Genomic DNA, 12,272 nt, shown 5'->3' with positions numbered 1-12,272 from the left:
ACTCACCCTGTTAAATACTTAGTAGAAAACTCTCCTTATATTTTGTTTTCTTTCTTTCTTCTTCTCCTATCTATTTTCTTACTACTTCTTAAAGGCAATCATATTTTGCATAAAACTGGTTTACAGGCTTGGAAATGATCTGTCAAGAAATCAACAGCATTTGAATTAGCTGAAGTATTTTTGATGTAAAAATACCAGTATGCTGAAAGAATTTTAATTGAGATTTATTGCACCAAGGATGTGATAGAAAAAATTCATAGACAAGATCAAGATCAGTTTTTATTTTGTATTTATAATGGTTATGCTACAAAATACAGTTTAGGAGCAAGATCCACGGTATGCAGCCCTACAGGCACTAAAGTTTTTCTCTTACAGCCTCTTGAATACTGTGGCTTTAATAATGCTAATTGTAGCCTTAAAAATCATGGATATTTTTTCCCAGCAATGTGTTTATTGTTTCCCCAATATAGTCTATATAAAGCTACAGCTGCTGAAGAATTTGTCGTGGGCCTTTAATTAATTCCCTTTTAATTAATTATTTGCAATCCCAAAAGGAGATTGATACCAGCTGGATGGAAAGTTCATCAAAATAGACCATGCCTTGATTGCTGCGTGCTACTTTCCTGAGGTACAGGAAACTTGCATTAAAATATCTCTACTGGCCCGGATGGCAAGAAGGTTTCATGCTACAGCTGGGTATTTGAATCCTGAACTGAAGATTTTTCAGCAAAGCTTCTTCAGATCTTTGATTTTTTGAGTTATTTCGTAGAGCCCCAAAAGAAAAGTGGTTTCCCCATTACTCTCTGAAACCCACCTGATGCCCAGCAATCTAAGACAACTGCAGATATTGAAAACCTTGTCCTTAAGAGTATTTGCAAGACAAAATTTTCACTTGTGATGACAGCTCATAAATGTGAAAAGCTTTAATTTAGAATGTGAAACAAGTGTGAGTACAGAGGAACCATTAATTTGTCAATTATTGTATTAGTGAAAAAATAGTAATCATTAGGTTATTTCCTGTTGCCAGTTATTTTAGCTATTATAAAAACATTTTAATAGATGAAAATCATGAGAGGAGTTAGTAACCTTGGCATTCAAATAGCAGAAAAGCAAGACTGAAGCTCTTTGAGCATCAAGAGCATTTTAGCAAAGCCTGTATGGGTGGAAGACAGACACAAATATTGATATTGCATATGCAATTTTTATATATAAATGCTACTGCTGATTTGGAGATTCATTTATGTTAACAGGATTATTAGTTTTGGTCATGGCACTATACTGGATAACTGCCTAATCTCACTAATGTCATCCTAGTTCTTCCTTCTTCACTTCTTTATTTCTGACTTTTTTTTTCTCAGGTCTAATGTGTGTTTTCTCATGTATGCTGTGTGTCTCCAAACACAATTTGTTTTCATTTCTTTGGCAAGGAAAATAGGAAAATCTGACATGGAGTCCCAGGGCTTGTTGGAATGTGATAAAGTATCTGGTTTCCTCTTGGAACAGCCCCTTTGGCTGTCCCTATGTAAAGCTGAAGGGAGGATGCTGACAACACCTTTGCAATTCATTGTCTCCTGGAGAGAATAGAAGACAGTAGCTGCACTTTAGATGTGCAGGATCCAGATATTTTTCTTTTGAGCTATCTTTCCCAGACAGTGGCTATGAACATGGATTTTCTGTGATTGCAGAATAAAAATTATTTTTGATTGAGGTAGTTCTGGTATCAACACAATATTAAAAGACAAAAAATCCCAAGATAAGCAGACATTGCAACAAGTAACAATTTCCCCCCCCCCTTTTTTTTTCTTCCTGACATTTGGAAGTGAAAGATCTAACAGGGTGAAATATGATTTTCTGTTAAAATGGACAACTCTGAAATAGGGCTTTAAGATTATGTTCATACATATTAAACAAGACGCTACCTTCTTGCACTTCCTGAGTCTGTGTGCTTAGCTCTTTCTAATCCCTCTGCCGTGGACTTTAAAATAAAGTTGATCTTTAGTCTCCTTGTAATTAGGCTAACACTGTAACAGGTTAATGCATGGTAAAACAGGTTAACCTGCCTATTTCCCCACCTATATTTAAGAATTTAATGTATCAAAAATAGTCAATTTTATTTCATCTCACTGTGCAAAGTATTCTCTGGCAGAATCTTTCGTGCTTTATCTAACAGTTAATTTAGAAGGAATATCTCTTCTTATGCACAGAGGATGCATTACTAGACAGGTCTTTCAGAGTCAGTAATCTATAATCCCACTATACAAGTACAACTGTATTTTTCTCTTCAGCTGTTTGCTGGCTCAGTCACTTGTCTCTTTTCTTGCAGAACGATTCCTGGGGAAAGCAGTACTCATATGCACTCTTCAAAGCCATGAGCCATATGCTTTGCATTGGTTATGGAGCCCGAGCCCCTGTCAGCATGTCCGACCTCTGGATAACCATGTTAAGCATGATCGTAGGAGCAACTTGTTATGCCATGTTTGTTGGTCATGCCACGGCCCTCATTCAGTCTCTGGATTCCTCACGGCGACAATATCAAGAAAAGGTAACTCATTTTAGTATAACTCCTGATGTTTTGAAATAGATTAATGGCATATTTTAACTGTGGAAAAGGCTGTATAAATTCACATGAAATAACCTAGTAGCATCTGAATCCTGTGGCAGATTTCACTGAACACGAAGGAATTCAGAACACTCCACAAGCTCCACATATTCCTACATGAACTTGCTTTTCCTGGAGAGCAGAAGGTTCTGTGTGTCACATTCCTTGAATGAAATCTTAGATGTGAAATTCACTTTAAACTCTTCTGTAAAAACTCCATCCCGTGGTACAGACTGTGCTTTGTACCCTTGTGCTGCTCTCTGTAGGTACTTGATCTAAGTAGCTTGAGCAAGAGCCTTTAGTTTGGCAGCTTGAGCATGTCTGTGCTATTTTCTGTCATTCCTTTGAATTGTGGTGTGGGGACAGCCTTAAACATGTCAGAAGAAAATGGCCTTTAAACGAGGACTAGACCAAATCAATTAGTTTTGTTTGAAATTAATTCTAGAGAGGTAGAACGAATTGGTGCTCAGAAGTCTTTGTTTGTTCCTAATGGTATCGTTTCCATGATAATCCATGGACAAAAGAAATGGTGGTGAAAGAGTAGAAAACCAGAGACAGTTTGGTAGAAGACAGTTCTTTATGAAAGAAAAATGTTGTTTAATTCCTTGTAGGTATGACTGGAATTTAGAAATACATAAATGGATACAGGCTGGGAACTTTCTGTAATGAGTACTAATTAGCCCTGTGAGTTGTTTTAAAAACAGGAGATGAAGGAGGATGAAACCAGGAGATGAAGGTATGGTGGCGTAAGGGACAATAAAGATGTGCAGAGTTACTGAGATAATTAAAAGAAGCCAAGATCGGTTATTATAGTAAATAGGGAACTGGAAAGGCTATGCCAGGAGAGAGATCAGCTGAGCAAAGTAGTGAAATCAGAGAGTTCACATCAGCAAATGAAAAACACAGCCTGAGCAATAGTATTTGGCATATGTCCATAATAAAGTCCAGAAAGCAAACTGGGCAGAAATCCCATTGTGATGTAACACAAGCCTGAGGGAGAAACCTAGCAGAGAGTAAGTAGAGGAGAGGGTGACCCTGGCATCTGCTGAAGTCGAAGGGCCTGAGATTGTTTGGCCAGAAAAAGGAAAAAGTAAAAAAAAAAAAAAGTTTGAGGAAGAAGGACTGGGATGCTTTTTTTTTTTTTTTGCAAGTAGGTAGAGGAAGAAAATGAGTATGTGGGAGAAAAGGGTTTACATTCAGTTTTTTAAGCTCAAGTCATAACAAGACCATAGGATAATTAGATGAGCTCTAAGTTTGACACAAAAAATTAAGTGATGGCTGACATGTTAATCTGACAGCTCTTTAAAACAGAGGTTTGCAAGTAAGAAAGCCCACACAGTCTTATCTTGAAACATAAGTGAGCATGAGGCTTGAAGGAGAGGATGAATGAGCATTAAAACTTCTGAAAGTCTGAGCTCTGTCAGTGACTGTGTGAAACTCCCTTAGCCATCTCAGTATAAAGTCATGTGGCTAATCCTGGTAGATCGTGTAACCCAAACTAAATGGCTTGTGGGGTCTGTTCTGCCAGCTGAAAGGGAATCAATCTTGCCAAAAACTTCTAGGGAGCTGAGACAGAAATGTCTTGGCCTTGTCATGAAGGAAGACATAAACAAGGAAACCCTAAACCCTAGCTTAACTACAACTTAACTACAACGTTTCATTAGGTGCCGGCATCAACATATAACTAAACACATACAGAGATATATGAAATCAGCAGAAAAGTCACCATTCACCTGCAACCTCATCTTTTATCATATCCTCAGACCTTGCTGCCTGCAGCATGGGGTCACACTATTTTGAGCATCAGAAACATAGTGCATGTGTAAAAATATTAATTCATATGTTTTCCAGTTAAGCATAATGAAAAACATCTTTACTTTGAGGGTGGTGGAGCACTGGAATGGACTTTACAGAGAGGTTTTGGAGTCTCCTTTGGAGACTTTCAGAACCTGCCTGGATGCATTGCTGTGCAATCTGATCGAGGCAAACTTGCTTTGGCAGGTGGGTTGCACCAGTTTCCACAAGTACCTTCCAACCTGTACCATTCTGTAAATCTGTGATGTAAAACCATCTTAATTTGCTGTTTCGATGTAAATTAAAATTCATCAGCATTCAAGTACTATTGTATTTCTCATGTTTCCACACAACATCAAACAAAGGTATAGTTTTTTCCTTTCTGTTTTTTTCTGATTGTTTCTTTTTATGTATATGCTGTATTAATCATTAGCATAGAAATGTCTGACATTTTAAATTTTCTGCAATTCTCAACATTTTCATTTTTCTTTTTGTTTTTACTTCTTGTTTCCTAACATCAAAGGCAAAAGGATAGTATGGCATCAACAATCAGGAATGAAAGGAATGATCCAGAAATCACATGTTTCTGTGCTTTAGAAAAAAGTTCCTCTTTTGCTGGCAGTGATTTGTATGCCAGTTATTATGGCCTTGAGATAAAGCATGTCTTAATTAAATATTTTTTTCCTCCTTATTTCTGAAACCCTGAGATTATATATATATATATAAAAATCTATATACACACACATATATGCATATACATATACATATATGTATATATCTTTTCAGCTATAGCAACTATAGTGGCATGTTTGTATATCCTTGACCATTGCTTTGTCATAGTTTAGTCATATAATTTGAAATAAATATTTGATGATAGACCAAGATTTATGATCCATTACTATACCTTGCTAATGAATATTGTATATATTTCTTTACTCTGCAAATTTTAAAAATGGGTAGTTCAAAGATGAGTTTGTGCAACCCATTTTGTCAGCATATTTTCTAAATTACTGGCAGATAAAAATATCTTCTGCTTCACTTAATTGAGACTTGAGAAAAAGGTAGGTAAAATCTCCAGCCATAGGCTTCATATATACATATAATATGCAATATAATTTTCTTTGCTTACTGCATTCTTTTATTTTTCTCCTGGATTTAAAAAAAATAGAAAAACTAGGAAACTATAACTAACTTTGATTTTTTTAAACTTAAATGATAACACCAGTGGTTTTTGAGGATTTTTTTTTTTTGGTTGGTTGGTTAGGTTTTGGTTTTGGGTTATATATTTATTGGCTGCATTGTTTTCTTTGTAAGAGTTGCAGAAAATAATGAAATAATGTCATTAATATGAATTGCTTGGCACCACAGAATGATAGTGGAGATAAAGAGGTTGTTCCCTGAATAACATCATGCCGAAATTTTATCACCACTCTTTTTTTGACTGTTTTTTGAGGGTTTGGGGTTTTGTTTGGGTTTTTTTGTGGTGGTTTTGTTTTTGGCGTTTTTTTTTTTTTTTTTTTTTTGGTGTAACTGCAATAATATTTCATAAATATATCTGTGGAATTCAGCTAGTGGAAGAAGAGGTTTGGTCTGTTTACACACTGAAAGCATCTAAAAGGGCCGCATTTGATGAAATCATAGTATGTTCCTCACTCAGATTATCCCAAAGCTTTGTTAAGCAAAATTAGAACAGGAGTATTTAAAATGGAACAAATAAATGTAGGAGAACAAGAGAGAGCTTTCATTAAGCCAAATATATCCAACTCCATCTAAGAGCATCAGCTAAGAATTTGACCTGTGCCAGGCATTGCATGCTGAGAGAAATCAAAGTATGGTAAGGAAGCAAATATTGGTCCATTTGTTCACTGTTATGGGCCAAAGACATCATCTATTGGAGGAAGCTAACACTGATTACAAGCTGTCAGATGTAGAAGGTAGACAGTAAAATCACACACCAAGAAATGCTACAAAAAAAGGATGCATTAGTACATTCTAGTCACTTTGAAGAAGTTCAGATGTTTTTCTGCTGAAGTGTTCTCAGGGAAAGAATATACCACAGACTGAACACCTACATCACATTCACAGATTGCATTGGTTTGGAAGGGACCCTCGAAGGTCATCTTGTCCAACTCCCCTGCACTGAGCAGGGACATCTCCAACTAGATCAGGTTGCCCAGGGCCACATCAAGTCTGATCTCGAATGGCTCAAGGTATGGTGCCTCAACCACATACCTGGGCAGACTGTTGCAGTATTTTACCACTCTTATTGTAAAGAACTTCCTTCATATATCTAACCTAAATCTACCCTGCTCCAGCCTGGCCACCTATTGCTACAAGCCCTTCCGAACAGTCCTTCCCAGCCTTCCTATAGGTCTCCTTCAGATATGGAAATGTAGCTATAAGGCCTCCCTGGAGCTTTGTCTTCTCCAGACTGAACAGCTCCAGTTCTTTCATCCTGTCTTCATAAGAGAGGTGTGCCAGCCCTCTGATAATTTTTGTGACCCTTCTCTGGACCTGTTCACAGTATCAGGGAGTGAAGGGCCACTACCTCAGAAGGGAGAAAGACATGTCCAAGCAAGGTACACTCAATCCATATTCCCTTTTCAGTAAGAAAGTCTGATAGACTACACTACCTTAAAAAAGGGCTGAATAAATCAGTGAATCAGTGGCATCTTAGCACTCTCCTTCCCATCTTTTATGTAAGTCAAAGATGCAGTAATAAACAATAGTAATATTTCAAGTGATAATTTTCCAATATTTAAGAACTCACTAGATCTCAAAAGTCATTTGCCTTTTCAGAGGCAATGTATATTTGAAAGAACCAGAAATACATAATCAGAAATTGTCAACAAACTAATGTGAAAAAAAGCAGCCAAAAATGAGAAGTCACTTTATCATGATCATAAGTGAAATATATTTCTTCCTTTAGATTTTGGCTGTTTTTAATAGGAAGAGGTTCACCTAATGCTGTGCATGTGCTTGAGTAATCATAATTGAAGACAGATTAGTGTATCCTCAGTTTCAGTCCATTGTGGGTGTGAAATACCCAGGAACAAAGTCACAGCATCCTGCTAGAGGCAAGATTTGTAATAACATATGTATTGCCTCACAGCATAAAGATTCTTGAACTGCTTTTATAAAATGGCAACTACTAGCTCAATTTTCATTATGTTACCATTTTGCATATTTCAGTTTTTCTCTATTGGTAAGCAACTCAAAACAACTGTGCAATCTTACAAAACCAGAAAAAAAACCACAATCAGAGCAGCTTTACTAGTTGCAAGTAGTAAAGAGTAAAAGGTACTGAATTCAACCACATGCATAGCATAGGAAATGGGAAAAAAATTACAATTGTCTCCTGTAGTGAATTCTGCCCAGTGATGGAAATCTATGTTAAATCATTGTTAAAGCTGTGTAAGAATTCTGGGCTTGACATCAGCTTCAAATGTCACAAAGGCCATCTCCTTTATTTTATCTCTTAATTTGTGGTCTTTTAGCATGTTATCTGTTAAATCGGTCAGTTAAAAGGGAGAAAAGGACTTAAACATAATTTTCTGCAGAGAAAAAGCAATAACTGCATATAAAGATAATTTAAAAGTAATTTAGCAAGTGGCATTGTGTATTTTTTTGCATAGGTAGCATTGGGATTTGAAGCACAGATTGCTCATTTTTCACTTCTTAAGCCTCCAAAGAAATGTTTACACAGTGAATAACAGAGTTAGGGCAAGAAGGTAGCTTTAGATTTTGCAGCAGAAGGCCTTGCACCAGCTTTTTAAGTCTGCCCCTCACATCTCTAGTTTGGATATTTAATTTTTCCATGGAGTCCATGGGGAGATCCTCAACATGCACTTCAAAGCAAGCTCTCAGAGGCAGCATTGGGGCAGCAGTGGCCGAAGCATGTTTCCATCTCCCTTCTCCTCTGTCAGGCTGTGGTACATAGTCGAGCACCATGTTCAGTGAGACAGATGAGATCTGTCTTTGAAAACTGGGAAGGGGAACCCACCCCCTTGTGCTTCTTACTCTGAATGGCTATTTGCAGATACAGTTATATCACACAGTGAATCAAGATTTGATGCCACTGATGCAGGAAGCAGCTTTTTTCCATGTTTTCATAACTTTGAAGCGCTTCGCAGTTAAACTGAAAGTGGAACAAGGCAGATACCAAATTCACAATGTTCTTATCAGTCCCTAGGAGACTTTCCTGAAAAATTTTAGATATCTGTGAGTACCTCATATGTAAAGTATCAGGGAAATGACAATTCTGGTCATGATTCAAATGCAGGAAAGGAAGACCTATGGCAAACTCAGGACCATATCATTGTTTAAACAGGCTTGTACCAGCTTCTGGTGATTTTTTTCTTAAGTATAAATAACCATATAAATAACCAAATACATACGTAAAAATAAATAAAATTTTTTATCAGCTTGCCCTTGCTAGAGTCCAGAGTCAGATGAAATAGAGTGAAACAGATAAAGAACTTCAGTTGGCTATATATTATATATGCCATCCGTAAAAAACTTTGAAATCTGGTTGTTCTGTTGTTTTGTTTTGTTTTGGTTTGGTTTGGTTTGGTTTGGTTTTGTCTTGTCTGGTTTTGCTTGAACGGGGCAGATGTTCAAAATGCAAACTACAGACCTTGAAGTTTACACAGCCAGCTGAACACTGGAGTTTTAACATGTAATCCTTGTATCTGGTCTGATACTGATTTCAAAGATTTCAAAGTTCAGTATCTTTTTGTTGCGGTGTTTACCTATTTTTTAAAAGCATGGACCTCAAGCTTTTCTAATGCTGCTAGTGGTTTTTAGAGAGTTTGAACACAGTGTAGCACAAAACTGTACTGTGACTGGTCTCAAGTCCTTCTCTTAACTTAGCAATAGTCTGCTTTCACTTATACAAAATAGTATTAGTAATAAGTCATGCCATGTTCAGATTGCTGGATAAGGTGAGCCACTTGGCAGATAAATCCTATCTTTTCTGAGCAGTTGTGCCACAGCATACCTGCCACTCCAGAGGAAGGACTTACTGTGGAGAATAAGGGGTGGCTTATACTTTCCTCTAATTATGTTTACCCAAAAAAAAAAAAAAAAAAAGGAGGGGGGGAGAGAGAGGGAATAAATCTAAATATTGTCACTGACTATCAGCCTGTAGTTTTCTAAGTTTTGCAAGTAGCTTGCACAGATGTAAATCCTATTCAGCCTTGCCACAGCACACTATTTTAGATAGTAAGCAATTTTGGAATTGTGTTATGAATGATCAGGTACAAGAGCTGCAAAATGTTTTGCACAATTTTGGACCTTTGGGACTGAGTATTGACTGGGCCAAAAGCATTGGAGTCATCATGGCATTATTAAGTAGAAAATTCATTTTTCACGGTAGGCATAACAGAGAGTTACTACCAGTGGCAGCATCTATGGATTGTTTCTGGTAGTTATAACTCTTGGGTATGTAATTTTGTCTGGAAGTACAGGGTGTCTTATAGTTAGAAAATGGTCTGTAAGTCTCGATTTATGGATCATTTCTGAATCATCATCTTACGCTGTTTTGGCAAAGAGCACATGACAGAGTGCTGAATGGATAGATGTAGTATTCCTGTGAGCCTTACAGATCCTTGTAAATGTCTTAGAATAAAGCAAATTTTTAAAAGATGTTTGCTATAACTGAATTTCAAAACATTCTGGAGAGGAACAAACACATGGCTGCAGCTCAAAGAAAATAATAATTCAGATATTCTGTCTGATAGGGTACATAGTGGTATTTAAAAGTACATGCACAAAAAAAAAAAAAGGAACTTGTAGATATGTTAAGTCTTTTATTTGTGTGCATTCTTTTAGAGGTTTTGATGTATAATTAAGATCATTGTGAACTCAACCCTCTGACATATAAATGAATATGTAAATACTGTCACAAGAGACATTGTGGGCTGCACAGAGACATTATTCATTGAACATGAAAATACTTGTTGTTTCAGAATAGGGCTTCTACTGGCATCACTTGCTTCCTGTAAGATTATCATTATCAAAAAGCATTTACTGTAGTTACTTGAATTCCTTCTGCAAATACTTGTGATATTTGACATTGATCTTCCCAGTTTTGAGATGGGAAGGGAAAACAGATCCTATTGCAACAAGTAAGGATAAAAACTATTCCTGCTATCCTCCTAATAAAAAATCAGAAGTTACTCACCTATAACAATATAATGACAACAAATTCAATGTGTATTTTTTTTCTAGTGGAACTGAACTCTCAGTTTGAGGGTGGGACCTTAGAAGAGGAACATAAATCAGACAGTGTTCTCATTAGAATGCTTTCCTTTTCTGTCCTGCTGCTTCATTATTGTGTTTAGCTTCTTGTTATGGGCTGGTTATTTTTCCCTTCCATCTCTAAAAAGACCATTGGTTCCTCTCAGTAGCAGGTATTGTGCAAGCCAAATGCTGTCCACCGGACTGCATCATACGTGTGCCAAACTGTAACAGAACCCCACTGCTTCTAAAATGACAGATGGGACTTCTTTTGATTTATTGCTCTGTTGTGGTTGATTTACCTATAAAATGTTCTGCTGTCCTGCATTATGGATTAGGTTTCTAACAGTTTTCCATAGGATAACGCAGAGCCAAGCCCATTACCATTTCAGCCATCTTCACAGCAGCTATATAAAATTAGCTGTAAAGGCATGATATTCTATCAGAGACAGATTTTACACACAATCTGCTTTATTTTCCCAGTGATTATCGTAGGGTTACATATTAAATAGAATTTTTTTTAAGGGAAACAAACAACAAGGAACTGACTTTTCTTTTTTAAGTCTCAGTTTGAATATACCAAAAATTACCTTTTAGCAAGAGAAAATGCTGTGATTCACACCACATAGATATAACTGGTAGCAATTATCTTAGGTACACAAGAATGATTGTGCCTGTGTCATGTTTGTGTAGAAGAAAATAGCACTCAATATTATCTAATATAATATTATGGTTGAGAAAATAACCTTTACTGTGCAGAATCATTTTTTCCTTTTCCTTGTTAGGGAGGAAGGGAAGAAAGTATTGACTGTTTTTATCTTCACTTTTAGATCATAATTTTCTCCCAACCACACCTTATTTCTTGAGGTTTGAGCAAGTAAAGTATGTCTGCCTTGAAAACTTAGTAATGTGTGTAACTAAGACATGCAGTATAGGTTTATAAAGGCTTTGGAGAGCTTTGATTTTAAAGCAAAACTGTAAAACTCAGTGAGTACCTCTGACTGAAAAGCAGTACTGTAATAAAGCACTAGTGTGTGTAATTCAGTAAACTGTAATTCTTTATTTCTGGAAGACTGCATTTTAAATTTCTGTTTGCAACATGTTTAAGAATATGGCTATTTCATGATTGGGAGAAAATAGCAAAGAACAGTGTAACCTTGCCAAACAGTGCCAAACCACGAAATTATTTGGGAAAAACATAAACTTTATCTCTAGTTTTCACTTCTACTTTAATTTCTTTCATTGTTTCTTTCACAGTCCTTAGACTGATCCCTAGACTCCTAGTCTCTGCATTTGTCAGAGAACATTTGTTCCCCTTTTCCTCAAAATCCTCCACAGAAACTGTTACGTGGAGTTCAGAGAAGAAAGGCTTTTCATCTAAACCTTCTACCAATCTTGCCGTGTCAGGAAAAGAAAGTTCCATTTTTTGAGGGGTGCTATGTCACTTAGGCCAATGAACTTAAAGCTTACCACAGAAGGGTGTGGTGTTGGAATTACATAGAATAGTGTGATAAAGCAGGATAACAGTGAATAATGGAGGCATTGTACTCTGGTATATCTGTTAATAGTCGGTGTATGCCCCATTACATGTGACATTTAAATTTGCAGTACAGTTATGAACAGAGTAGGGAACAGTCCT

The 12,272-nt window shown here is 36.6% G+C and overlaps 1 protein-coding gene across 1 annotated transcript in view; it reads left to right on the top strand.

Moving 5' to 3' along the window:
• The window catches only part of HCN1 (hyperpolarization activated cyclic nucleotide gated potassium channel 1), a 216,927-nt gene that overhangs the window by 130,600 nt on the left and 74,055 nt on the right, over nt 1-12,272 (top strand). The window contains exon 4 of the mRNA XM_054397901.1: nt 2,324-2,542. Within this exon, the coding sequence (XP_054253876.1) occupies nt 2,324-2,542 (219 nt within the window). The remainder of the gene's footprint in view (nt 1-2,323; nt 2,543-12,272) is intronic.

This window comes from Indicator indicator, chromosome Z, assembly GCF_027791375.1.
Source record: "Indicator indicator isolate 239-I01 chromosome Z, UM_Iind_1.1, whole genome shotgun sequence".
In the NCBI taxonomy this organism is placed as follows: domain Eukaryota; kingdom Metazoa; phylum Chordata; class Aves; order Piciformes; family Indicatoridae; genus Indicator; species Indicator indicator.
Note: the sequence above shows the minus strand (reverse complement) of the source record. Positions and strands in the feature narration are given on the sequence as shown.